The sequence below is a fragment of the Ptychodera flava genome, chromosome 12 (assembly GCF_041260155.1).
Source record: "Ptychodera flava strain L36383 chromosome 12, AS_Pfla_20210202, whole genome shotgun sequence".
Taxonomy (NCBI): domain Eukaryota; kingdom Metazoa; phylum Hemichordata; class Enteropneusta; family Ptychoderidae; genus Ptychodera; species Ptychodera flava.
Genome location: NC_091939.1, coordinates 8,912,698 through 8,927,010, shown reverse-complemented (window position 1 = coordinate 8,927,010; position 14,313 = coordinate 8,912,698). Strand labels below are relative to the sequence as shown.

The 14,313-nt window shown below is 38.5% G+C and overlaps 1 protein-coding gene across 1 annotated transcript in view; it reads right to left on the bottom strand.

Annotated features, from left to right (window-relative positions):
• The window catches only part of LOC139146027 (golgin subfamily A member 3-like), a 44,511-nt gene that overhangs the window by 23,372 nt on the left and 6,826 nt on the right, over window positions 1–14,313 (bottom strand). The window contains exons 2-6 of the mRNA XM_070717475.1: window positions 12,981–14,267; window positions 10,743–10,847; window positions 5,672–5,797; window positions 2,664–2,851; window positions 120–2,135 (exon numbers count right to left, since the gene is read on the bottom strand). Of these exons, the coding sequence (XP_070573576.1) occupies window positions 120–2,135; window positions 2,664–2,851; window positions 5,672–5,797; window positions 10,743–10,847; window positions 12,981–13,035 (2,490 nt within the window). The 5' untranslated portion in view covers window positions 13,036–14,267. The remainder of the gene's footprint in view (window positions 1–119; window positions 2,136–2,663; window positions 2,852–5,671; window positions 5,798–10,742; window positions 10,848–12,980; window positions 14,268–14,313) is intronic.

Sequence of the window (14,313 nt, the reverse complement as noted above, 5' to 3'; positions counted from 1 at the left end):
AATCATGGTCTCAACACTAAAGATGTGGAATCGACTGTTGACATATTGAGGAACTAACATTCTACGGAAAGTTTGATAGGATTGTTTTGCAACATAAAATCAAAACAGTTGTTCCTTACCTGTGCTAGTGTCAATCGCTTGACAAGTTCTTTCTTTTCTTCTTCCAACACAGCTAGCGCTGCTTCTTTCACATACAATGCTCTGTTTGTTTTCTCCAGTTGCTGTTCCAATTGGACTGATGTCGTAATCAGGTTTGTTAGTTGGTTTTTGTCTTCCTCCACTTTCATCATCTTCAAACTGACAGCTTCTTCTGCTGCCTGTCTCTCTCGTTGCATTTGCTCAAAGGCCGCTTCTCGGTTCAACATATCCGTCTCAATGGCCTCTAGGTGCCTGGCCAACATTTCCTTTTCCTGCAGCGCCCTCTGTTGTGTCTCAGTGAGTTGCTGCCTGATTCGCGCATTCTCGGTTTTCAGGTTCTCGATCTTTGTTCCCTGTGTTACTGCATTGGTGCGTGCCTTGGCCAGGTCCTGCTGTAGCTTTCCCTTGGCTTCCTGGGCCTGCTGCAGCTGATCTTGGAACCACTCCTTGGTGTTCACCAGCGCCTGCATGTCAGTTTCCAGTGAGGCAATTTCACCAGCCGACTGCGACGACTCTTGTTGAGCTGCCGCAAGCTCATGCTGTAGTGTGGCAATCTTTTCTTTCAGCATGGAAACGGACGTCTCTTTGGTTGTGATATTGATCCGTAGCTGTTCTAATTTCTGGAAAAGCTTCTCATTGGCCTCCTGTGCTGACTTGATCTCTGCTGTCAGTTTTCTGATGCTGCTGTCCTTATTTTCCAGGTTGCTCTGAAGTTCCAATACCTTCTGCTGAAGCTGAGCTCTGTTCTGTTTCAGAGTTTCTAAGTCTACAGCAAGGGCTGATCTCTCATGGGCTGCATTTTCGGCTGACGAGCTTTGATTTCGAAGCTGTACTTTGAGAGCTGCGACTTGACTCTGGAGCTCGGCTCTCTCCTTGATGGCTCCTTCTGCCTCGGATGTCAGAGTTTCTAGTTGTCCCTCCAGCATGGCCTTCTCTCGCATCAGGGTGTACGTGTCTTGACTGTGATTTTCAAATCCACTTCCAGTGTGAAGTGGATGGGCACTCTTGCCAGGTTTAGTGTTCTGTACACTCGGAAAAAGTCGCTGTCCAGGGATGACGTGTCCAGGTCCAAGACCGTGTCTGAAGCCAGATCGCTGCTGTGACCTTGGAGTTGACATAGCACCATCACCTGGGTGAGAGCTGGTTTCAGAGTGGTCTGGAGTGTTGGCTTGGTTCAGATCGATTCCTGAATCACTGTGGCTTTCATTGTGTGGTACTTCTGGGTTGCCATCCGTTACTGACACTACTGGGTGTCTCTCACTACTCTCACTGTCTCCGGCTGATAGTCTGTCTGCTTCATTTTGTGGAAGACTCATTGGATACTGCCCCTCTTCTTTGTTCCCTCGCCATGAGAAAATCGAACTGAAGAATGACCCTGACCGAGATTTGCTGTCTGACTTGGGTGAGTGAGGGGCACTGCCTGCAATACTGCTATCTCTAGAGGGCGCAGTTGACCCTACCTGGCTGCCAGCATCGCTGGTATTGGACATAGTTTCTAAAGCCTGATTAAGATTGGTGATCTCCGTGGATTTGAGGCGTTTCTTGTGAGACTTTTTCGACTTCTTGGAAGACTTTTCAGTAGAATCTTTACCTCCACTGATTATACTGTCTTTGACGCTCTTTGTCGCAATGATGGATTCGACAGGACTGCGGTAGAGAGCACCACTACTCTCCTCATGTTGTTGAAACCTTGATCCCATGGCGGACATGACAGCAAGCCCGGTGTTCTGACCAATTAACGTTGTTGGTGTCGGTTTCATGGTGGCAGGGGCTGCTTTTGGCGTCGTCCGTCCACTTGCTTGCCCTTCCTCCTTGGTCGGATTGTTCTGGTTACTTGCTTCAAGCTGTGATTTTGATGGTGTCTGCATCATCTTGTTGCTGGCTGCATTTGTTGATAATTCCTCTTTCCCAGGAGAGACGTCGACTTGCATCTGTAAAGGTCTGAATGATTCCGGTGCAGGTAATTTGGTTGGCGGCTCATGGACACTACCGACCAACTGTGAACAGAACGGTTGTATGAATAATGGTAACTATTAATGGTATGGACTGGAAATTGGCATGTTACTACAACTGCATGTCTTGAAAGCACAGCGAGTCAGGTAAATGAGGCTTACATGCAAAGATAATAATATTGAAAGATGGTATTGTGAAGCAATGTGTGCAATTCTGCTTTCTTTCCATTTTAACTTTTTGTTGCTTGTAGCAAGTGTATGTAACAATCTTTCATGCAGCATCGAGATTGCTATCACTTTTGGTACCAACGGTGGGACAGTTTCTCAGAATGTTTGTTATACAGCTGTATAGGGAGTCTACAACAATTTCACAGTATGGAACATTTTCATCTAATCATTTGTTGATGGCTACACTATCACTGGTCTTCACTATGGTGCACTAGGATGACTGGTGAGTCTTTCACAAAATGAGGTTTTCTGCGGAATACAAATTTTCTCATAGCTGGCTTGAGAATACATTTAATAAAAGGTACTGTATTTCATACAGGAGCCAGTTTTTTCTCAAAATGGTACCTCATTATTGCTTGTCCTGCTATCGGCTTCAGCCACTGTCTGTGTGTCTCCTATCAGCTGCTGCTGTTGTGGTTCCTTTCCTTGCAGTGTCTGTTGTTGTTGTTGTTTTTTCTCCCTGTACTCTCTCTCTGCATTGGCGATGACCACGGCAATCTGTTCAGCAGTGGCTGGTTTGATGTTGGGGTTACCTGAAGAACATACACAACAAGACAATTAGAGTTGTAAATAGGCTGTCACTGATTGTTTTCTAGTATCTTCAAAACTTTGAACACAACCTCAAACCTGTTGTTTAAGGTAGTATGCACCTCGAAATTGAAAGACTTTAAACTTTTGCTCTAACTTTCTCAAAGGAAATTTTAAATCATTAACTTTTGAAATTGGGAATAGAAATGGGGGCTCACTGTGCAAAATTTGGTACTGGAGGGGTAAATTACCTAATATTTACCGATACTTGAAATTCAAAATGGCCACAATCCCTGTGTTAACTCACTGAGAAGAAATACAGTTTTTGATTTTCACAAAAGCCAGTGAAACCTTTAGTTACTTCACGAGCTTCAAAATGAGCCCAAACAAGTGGTAGACTGAAAAAGTATAAAAATTTGAAAGTCTTGAACATCTGTCCCCGAGGCACATTCTACCTTAACTAGCAAATTTTTCACAGCAACTGTGCATCAAAAAGGTGCCAATGACCATCGCTCATATTACCTAGTCTGATATTTCAACCAACTATTATAAATTCTGCATGGTATTCTTGGTGAACAAAAGCTGCTGATTTCAATTCAACATTTTCTGCACCATCGACATTGGCATATTTTCTTATTCAGCAATATTTAAATGAAAATCTCATTAATCATTAATGCTATGGGCTATATGACAACAAAACTTCAAAAACGCCATGCCAATCCATATTTCAAATATCTCATATATCACATCTAATAAATTACCATAAATATTGTAAAATTAATTTAGAAATCGTGAAATTAATCTAGGTAATGGCTTCTCTTATTATTCTTATTACTCATATTTATCCATGCAAAACTATATGAATTCCATAAAAAACAGGCATGATTTTCATTTGCAAAGGTTATGTTTTCTACACCACGGGCTATTGACAGACTGGCAACAATATAGCCTTTGGGCAGAGTGATGTCTTGTTACTGTGCCAAGCGATGTGCTACAAAGACATGCACTGTAATCTGCATAGGATTGACAGACTCTATGCCGGCAAGCCTACACTGGCAAGCCACAAGCTGACGGTAATTTCTCTGACACCAGAAGAAATGTAGTGATATGAATTTTAACAAACATTTTCACTTAGTTTTGAAAATCTTGTCCAAGGATAACAGCTGTAGTTTGTACTTTTTTTCGAAAAATTCTGTGTTCCCTTTTTAGTATCAACTATCTCAAAATTTTCAGTTTTCATTTTCACTCGATTTGTTTTTAACATTAAATTTAACTTGTTTGCAAAGAAATGTAGATTGTAGTGACCCTGGTCTTCCTTTAGATCCCTCACAAAAATATCACACAGGAATCCTACAGGATGAAGTCCCACAGAAATCTAATTAGATTTTTTTTGACATCGGTTTGATTTTGGTCATGTACGTTCTATCATCTTGAAAAAGACATTCCATGGTAGTCTGGAATGGAGCAGTTTTCAGTCGAACGGAAAACATGTAGGATTTTATGCAACACTTTTGTGTTGGATATTTCTTAAATTTCCGAAAAGTAGAACAAATATGGCAAAGCTGTGATATGCCATCACCTTGTTGTTCCCTCAAACATTTTAACAAGCATAACACCTGATTAAAGAATTGAAAATAAATAAGAAATGTTCATAACTGTGCCTAAATTAAACAATGACAGAAAGTTTGTATCATCACTCGAGGATTACTTTGCAAAGTTGCTCCGTATTCATGATAGGATATTACAACACATTTGGAAGTTCATCTCTGATGGAAATATTGATTGGGCAAGGAGCTGTACCATGTTTTGAGGAGCTCTGTTGTACTGCACCTGTAAATGATAGATTATTTTGCAATGCTACTCCCCTTCCAGGCAACCCAGCAATAGAGCTGCTATAACACACAGTATTCAATGTACAAGCAGTTTAATTTTACAAAGCATGCACGCCTAATAGGTTAAACCCGGAATTCAAATGGACCACGGTACAAGCAAATCCATGTATTTCCATATGCTTTTGCACACATGGGTTTGTTTGTACCACCATCCAAGATATTCTGGACATACTGAGTCTGTAGAACACAGTGCGTCCTTTTTTCTTCCGGAATGGAACCATTACTATGGTACATAACATGCTATTTTTTTTTAATCATATCTATAACATGTATCCATAACATTTTCCATGCACCTCATCCTATTAGGCAAGAATTATCCACCTGGCTGGCTAGTATCAAGCTCTGATGAAATCATGGTGATCAGACAACATGTGAGCAAAGAGTCAAGCCAAATTTATGACAGAGAGAATGCACTTCACAAGGAAATTGAAACTATTCATTTTATGTGTGTGAAGTAGTTCACTGTTATGAAAGAGCACCACTACAAAACAAAATAAAAGCTGATAGTTGTGTAGATGGATGGAAAACTTAGCATTGCTATCTTTTTTTTTGGCCTTTAAAAGGTATTTGTGTGGTGATACCAGATCTGCGGTATTGATTCATCAATGGTGTACACCCTTCTACTGTATTTATCACCACTTGGCCAATGCACTCCTTGAACGTCACACAGATGTTCCTTTTGACAGAATGAAGTCCATTTGACTGAATGATAAGGTGTGTTGGCTACAAAATGTGCTTGATGTTGACAAGAATGTCAGTGTGGCTGTTCTACCCTACAATGAATGCATGCACACGTGCACTAAACTACTAAAGATCACACATGCCAAATTTCTATCCGAAACATCCAATGATGTTAATGACTGTACAGAGCAGTTTGGAAGAGACAGGAGAGACAATGTGACGGAAATTAATTGAAAAGTGTGGCTTTGTTACCTATGGAAGACTGTTGCAATGCTAATGATCCTGATGTACGAGCTAGGGCTTGCAGAGTGTCATTGGTCGCCCCTGCTGATAGAGGGCGCTCTTCTCTCTGACTACTATCGCCAGATCTCATGTTGTCTTAAATGTAAGCGTCATATAGAAGAATTGGGGAGTATTTATAGAACAGAGAAAATGACAGCTGTTAGTCAGGTTGATGGAAATTGTAGTGACATGTAGTCAGAGTTAACCTTTCAGATGACAAATATATGAGAAAAGAGAAAAATTAGAAAGAATTTTCCTCACATAGATTACATGTTGCGGATAGGGGCATCCCACAAAATTCATTCGGAGGCTGCATGCACATTTTTCAGCAAAGTTTCCTAAGGTCCTCAAACATTTTCCTATCAAAATTTGCGAGAAAAGAGATAATTAGAAAGAATTATACTGATATAAATTACACATTCTGGATAGGACTAATGGGAATAGGGCACCCAACCAATCCGCTGCATACATATATTTCTCCATTTTCTCAAGCATTTACTATTTATACCCTAGCAAACGGTTATGACATGATCTTATAATATGAATCCTTTTTTCAAGCTTGCAAGTTTTTGTTGTCCTGAAACAGTGATTTGCTTTGGAAATCAGTGAACAGTGACATTACTACAACAATCTTTCCAGTTCTCTCATTTTCTTCTGAGTTTAGTTTTTGTGCTTGGAATTTGAATCTCACTGAGGTTTACCTTGCAAGTTTAGTTCTTTCAAAATGCCATAGAGGGTCTGTGGTTAAACGGACTGATGACAGTTTTACCATCATTTACAAGAAATGGAAAAAAATTAGATATGTGTCAATCTGGTTATTGTGTTGTGGCAAACTTGTATTTCATATAAATCAGTAAGACAACAGTCCTGAGGTGGATGGAAACCAATTTTGAGGCATAACTGTTAAAAAAGTACTAAAATTTAAGGAGCTTTCAAGTCCTACATAGACTGTGGATTGGGAATAAACTACCTTCACTGAATATCTGCACTTGGAACACTTAGGTGATATAAATGCCTCATGTGAATACATATTTATGTGTATTCATTAACAATGAAAATTACATTCTGAGTTATGTTTGATTAAAAATACCGTCAATGACGCTGTACCTTCTCTAATGTGTGGCCAGGTCAGGTAGTTGGTTGTTGGCATGGAGGTGTTGGTAAATAGGTGATGATGTAGGGGCATGAGGTGGGATATGGACCCAAAGAACCCAAAAGATGATCAAATACATAATTCAAAAAAATTCTAAGCTACAGTATAAACTGCCTAAAGATAGTTCAATGTGGAAAAAAAGTTAATTATTCAGAAATAAGAATTAACAGTCCAAAATAGTAATGACGCACTTCCTTCCTTACTGACCTGAGTGCATGTGAAATACACAACCTGGCATCTGTAAATTAAATGTATACCAAGTGATCATTTTAAGTCACTTTTAACTGTTTTTAATGGATTTTCCAAAGAGTCCTGTGGAAATGATGAAAAACGCTTATCTGGTCTTGTGTTTGTATAACCTCATGGCTGATAATTGTCATAGTATTGAAAACAAATTGAAAGTGAAGAAATTACTGTTTTTAATAGGCATATTTTCCTTGAAATACATGACCGTGTAAAGAATATATGCTAAAAGTGTTCAAAAAATAATTTAATCTGTGACCAAAGGATTTTTATTCTTTGAGTTTACAAATTCAAACATTGCAATTTGTTCAATCATCTTGTGTAGTGCAAAATTTATAAAATGACTGAAAAACAAAAAACATTGGCAGAATTACAGTCTTTGTGATGTAAAATTATGGGTTGACATCACGATAACTGTTAATCTGTTTGAAGTACTAATATACTATAATTTAAAAAAGAAAAGTTCATGCAGAAACGGTAACATATATTGTCAGCAATATAGTGTTATTTTTGACTTTACATCAAAATATGCCTTTGCTGGATACCAAATATATAGGGCGAAATATTAAAATCAGCCATGTTCAGCAAAATCCACACAACAGCATTGATCCTTTTCTAATTTGATTTGATTTGCTTATGTTATCCTTGTATGACAGTCAGTACAATATGGAACTTGAACACAACACAGTGAATAAGTATGCTGTAAATGAAATGGTGTGGCTGCATCCACATGCAGCAATAGGAGTGCCTTTGTCTCTCACCCCTCATTTCCAACCTGTCCCATCCCTGAAAAAATAGTTTGGTCTTATATTTTTAATGTTAATAATTTCTGTATAAATTTGTTAAAATGTGCGTATCTCAAAAACTTTTGATCATAACATTTTCATTGTTTTTTATAGCTGACCAGTCAGTTAACCTGTTTATTTTGAATATTTGCGCATTTTTCCTCAGTATTTGACATTTTCTGAATACCTTCTTATTCAGTTTGTCATTTTCTAAAAGTTTAAATGCTCCATTGTGTGGTCAAGCTTTCCACAAGCATCAAATGTGGTACTTCATATAGGAAGATCTGCCTCTAGAGGGCGGGCATCATGAACAGTGTTTGTTGGTTAATTCCTCGACGTGATAGTACTGTAAACATTGAACATGGCCGACGTCCGATTTTCCTGTCTAAAACTTTCACTCATTTTCGTTCATATGACTCTGAAACTCCAGGAAATGATTGGGAAGAAAGGGTTATCTTGAAATATTGAGGTACTCGCCGATGTTTTGCAAAATTAAATGAGAAAAAATGCAAGGAAAATGCCGACAGGCTTACACAATGACCGTTTTCAGACTCGGAGGCATATGATCATCTCTGCAGATTATGCAACAGGCCCATATCACGTGAGGCCATGAGGGGATATCCAAGCAACTCAGTACCAAACACTAGCGCTCACAGAGTGAGCAAACACAAAGTGAGTACCCCTAACGTCAGCTCAGTAGTCTGTAATAGATTGTAGTCAACTAAGAAACCTTGGAGAAAGGCTTAACACTGTGGCTATGCCGCTAAGTCCCTTTTGATTTTTGTCACAGCTCAAAATAGTTCTCCCACACCTCAACCTGAGCCATGAACACCCCCACCAGTTTATGATATGACCCATCACAATGGCATGACGTCAACGGATCTTGACAGACGGAAGTCTTGACAGACGGAAGTCTTGACAGCAGCATACTGGTTTTCAACTCTAATACCTTCTCTGTCTATAAATAGACACGAGAAGGTAAAAACTAAAAAATCACATAACAATATAAACATTGAAATTTTACTTTGTTATTAGTACATGTAGATGTTGGAAACCAACATTTAAACTGGAAGGTTACATTGGAATGAAGTTTAAATATATCAGCTCTTTTTTCTTTCTATGTCAGCTAAACATTTGACATGCATAAAGAGTAAATTGCACTTATAAATCTTTGATTGGGACACCGCAATATTTCAGAGAGGCCAATCTTTCATGAGCCAGGATGATTCCATTCACTCAGTTGTCGCATTTATATTAGAAAGATGGTGTGAGCTAAATTTAGAAAAGACATAATATGGAAAAGCATGATTTTCATATCGTCCAATCCAAGTGTCATCATCTGTTGATGGATTATCTTCTTGTCATACTAATCCTGTACAACTGCCAGCCACGTACACATTGTACACATAGGCGACAGAAAGGCACATTTCTATTTCAGTCTTAATTCAAGTAACTGTGGTAAAATTCACAATGTTAAAATTTTTACTGAGGGATTGGACGCTGCTGGGTGGGAAATATTACTGATGTGTGAATTTAAACATTGTTTTTGAAAGGAATATTTGTGGCATACTTCTGTTCCACCAATCATTACCTTTTGATGTTAATGTATTCATCTTGCTAGTGCTTTATGAATAGCTTTTCATGCAGAGTTCAGTTGGTGTCAAAGACCATATGACAGTCTGTCACATTCCAAGAATTAAATATTGAACACTGAAACTACTCAACATAGCAATGTGATGTACATGTAGAACTTATTCGGTAAAATTATGCCTTGGCTGATACACAAAAACTAATGTGTTTCCATTGAATTAATTCACAGCATTTTTTGTCACTAAAATAAGAGTATGAGATACCTTTATTTGAAATGAATTTTTCAGTACACATGACAAAATTACTGTAACTACTGATGTTAAGTTTAATGTGGGGCACTGATTGAGTAAAATGTTGAAAAATGTGAAATATTTTCAAAGGAAAATTTCCATGTTGATTTTTAGAAAAACACAAAAAAAGATATCATATACCAGTATTGGGAAATAATATTGGTGGGGTGACTGCACTTTTGTTCATTGCTGAGATAGAGTTGGTGTACTGGTAAAGTTAAATATTTTGATGTCCTGATAAATTTGACTATTTCAATGAGATAAACAACTGATCATTCTCACTGTCAAATACATGTTTCTAGACTGTCCTATATGTTGTTGTGTATTTAGGTAGACTAAAGGACTTATTCTATACAGTTTCTATTCTTTCCTATGTGAGCTATATCTTCAAAATTGCCGTATTTTGGGCTGGGGTGGTGGCAATCAGTCCTACCCTTAGCAAAGAGACTGCACAGGCTTTGTGCAATTTGCTGGATGCACTGTGCATTGGTTTGCAGTCTGAATAAACACTAGCCGTTTTCTTTGTTCAGCTTGCAAGTAAGAATTGTGAATCATCATTCCAGTGATAGCAACATTCACAAACCATGCAATATCACAGTCTGTAACAAATATTTTACACAAAGAAGTGCTATTCGTCACAGATTATCTTGCTCACATAGAATGTAATAAATTGTCTTTACAAAGCTCCAGTGAGGCAAAGATTCTCTACTGTGTGCTTTCAATTAATACTGAACATAAACTTTAACAATGTACAATATACATCAATATGAGAACAAGGACACAGAAAGTTGGAGTTTAAAATGTTATTTTCACCAGGCAATAAGAGTACAGAATGTGTTATATATGCATACAAAATGACCAAATACATTTACTAGTATGTGTGTAAATAAACATATCATAATTCACAGGGGAGTATTTGAATTACATTTGTGTGCTGCATAATGAATTGAATTCCATTCCCAAAACACGGGATACTTTACCTGCAATGACAGAGTGTACCAGTTTTGAAATGTCTACATTTGCATTCTTGTACACATCAAGCGATTCAGGGCCACCACTGTCGCTGTGTATGTCACCTTCAGTACCTAGAAAATAAATGAAAGAAAAAAATAAGAACACTGGAAAAGAAGGTCAAAAAGCTATGCTTTTGGCTAATTTTATCCACCAATGTTCCTTTCAATCACAAGCAAGACCTTTGATCCATGAGATATCTCCTATCATGTTCTATACAGGCAGTCGAAGTTGACGAACAAAAAGAGATCTTCTTTCTGTACAGTGCTAGATTTAGACAACTCAAAGCTCTCCAAGGTACAGGACAAATGACAAAGACTTCAGCAAAATCCCATGAAAAGGGTATTTTCATTTCAAAATCTCAGCAACATGAACACACAAGATATGTAAGACACAATGCCTTGGTTTTCAGTAGACTCCAATGCCTCCATTCTGGTCCTGCAAAATGCACTATCTCTGAACTCTTTTATGTAATCACTATTGATTGTTACCTTAGTTCTTTGACCTCTGATAAAAACATTCAATCAAATGCAAATTCACAATAAAAACAATGTCTGCGGTGGATGTTCCATAAAAATTTAATTACCACAGTGAAGAAAATATGGTCAATTTATGGGGAAGAATTAAATTAATGATCCACAGCTCAATTTAAATTCTTCATCTCTGGTTCAGCTGAGGTTTGTAGACCTGTTCCTGTAATGTATACTCCCAACCTTATACAGGACAGTTCTGTTTACACAGCCCTTCCATAGATAACCCACAGCCATCTTGCAGTACTCAGACTGGAAACTCTCATCAGTACAAAGAAAGGTCATGTATACTCTTTGACACAAACCATAACAAATCATGTTTCCCAGATATAGACACCGTCACACCCGCATATCATCAAAACTATATTCGACAATATTGCCTCAGAGCCTTAGAAATTGGGTCAACAAAGGAGATGTGCATGCAATGGTACTGGTACATACACAAATTATAATCTTCTTTGAAAAATTTGTTATTTTTATCCTGGGTATTGGTAAAATGAAAGGACCAACAGCACCAGTATCTCCTAAAATAATTTACACCAATTTGGACATCATTCCCGAATCAACAACAACATCAAGCTGTGCTTGAAGCAGTCTGGAAAGAGAAACTCTGTTTTTGTGCAGACACGCACACACATATGACTGAATACAATTAATATTCGTCTACTACAGTACTATGGTGAGTCCACTACCAGTGCTGGCATCTAAATTTATGTGCAAGTTTCACACCAATAGTAATCCCTGTTGCTATTGCATCATTACCTTACCTTAACACAGCATATAACATATTAAAACATGGAAATACTGATCAGATGATCTCTGCTGACACTCAAATCTGAGTGCTTTCACAGAACAGGTGCCTGACCACAGGTTAAATATTTACCAAGCTGCTGGCCAAATCTCCAGCTGAAAGGCCCACCTAGCAATGTTGTCATCAATCAATAGACGATACACGTATTTCTAAAATAGCATCAATGGGTACATCTGTGTCTGCACTATCAATCGATCTGGCATTGATGAGCTTGGCCATTCACTTCACATATTGAAATTAATGGATATTCCACAGAATAGATCAAGGTCATTTCAAAATTCATGATCTCATTGACCGTTATCATCCTTAGTAGTAGCCTCTGGATTTTTGTGAACTGAAATTTGCCATATTTTGAATGAACTCAATGTTTTTATAGCACTGCAATCCTGAAAAGTGATAAATTCTATACAAACTCATGTTATCATTTTATTTCCAGTCTTCAGAGTCAGTAAGTCAACTAGAAATATTCCCAGTCTTTATTTACCCTTCTTCTGTAATATTGATAAATATAGGTTTGGGGATGGTCACAGAATTTAGCACACATTGTCCTGTGCCTTGCTTTATGTAAAAACATTGAAAAATATATCTCTAAAAATTTTGATTGCCTTTTCTGTAGAAGACAAATACTTGTCTCCCTACACTACATCATTTTTTGTTTTCAAGACTGTTGTGGGATATAACATGTTGAAAAATACTTCCTGAAAAAAACTTTCTAATCATAGGGAAGATCACGGGTAAGTGAGGTTTCACAGCTGAGAGGAATGCAAGGGGGTCTGGGGTGAAAAATAATAAATAATTTTAGTCAATAAAATAAATAACTAAATACATAAGTAAATAAATAAATATATAAATAAATAGTATCTTACCATTAAGTTTACTACTGATGTTGTGTTGTCCTGGTGATTCTACAACAGCTTCCATGTTGTTTGCGGTATTGTTACTTTCCCTGTCACCTGTTTCAATCCCACCTATTTCAAGGTTGATTTCTGTTTCCCTAGATGCAGTTTCAGTGACTGACAAGTCTACAACCAGACGTTTGATCTCCTTCTCCAAGTCACTGAGTTCTTGCGTGAGTTCCTCTACACTTTGCTTTTTAGGTTCTCCTGTTGACCTAGATGCTTGTTGCCTGTGGTCCCTTGGTATCACCTGTTCCACCGGTTCACCGTCTAAAGTGATATTGCTGACGCCCTCCTCTGTGATTGGAAGTGCAATGGGTTGGAAAACTGCGCTGTCACGACTGTCCCTCCTACCCTGTGGATTTCTCTCACCGTTTCTAGCACTATCCAAAGAAACACCGTCACCACTACCTACCGAACCAACAGAGCTTCGCCGCACATTCTCTACTGACAATCTCCTTCTAACCTCTTCCGCCAAGTGATGAAGGTCTCGCTGGGGGAAATAGCTGGTGTCAAAGTGCACTGGCTGGCTGTCTGGCTGGTTTAGTTTACAAACCCAAAAGTTGAACTCCTGCTGGTACTGCTGGTGTGACTGTGAGCTGAAGGGGAATCAGGACCTCTGCCAACCGCAAACCCTGGGTAAACACCTAAAGAACCACCCTCACCACCACTACCACTCACCACAGAATCACTATCTGTATGGTTGCTGGCCTCTGACATATGACCTTTGACCTCAACACTATTGGGGTCAATGGAGGTCAGAGAGCCTGAAATGTCAGTTTTGTTGGGAGTTCTCTTTTGAACTTCTCTTATCAATGAGATTGAATTTTCAGCAACTTTCTCAAGTTGAGATGAAGGAACTTTTCTAGCAAAGTGCTTTGAAGTTATCTCGGCTTCACTTGAAGTTTCCTCAGACTTTGGTTCCTTAAAATGATCACTGCCAATGGAACTGCTATAATTTTCCACAAGTTTAATCCCTGCTTGTGGAATTTTCTGATTCCTATGCGGAATATTTGAATTCAATGCAGTGTCTGAATCTCCTGAGCTGCTGCTTTGTCTCCGACGTCTGTGCCAACGTTGTATATCAGTGTCGTAGGCACAAGTACATCAAAGAGTCTAAGTCTGTCCTGCAAGGCTTGTTCCGGTAAAGTGTTGTCACTCTCCTGTGTGATTTCTTCTTCGATCAACGAGTACACTGGGTCCATCACATCATGGCCCAGCCATGAACGCAGATTGGCACTCCTACCATACCATCAGCTAAAAAGAAAACAGTGAAAAAAGAATATAGAGTTGCAGCAAAAAG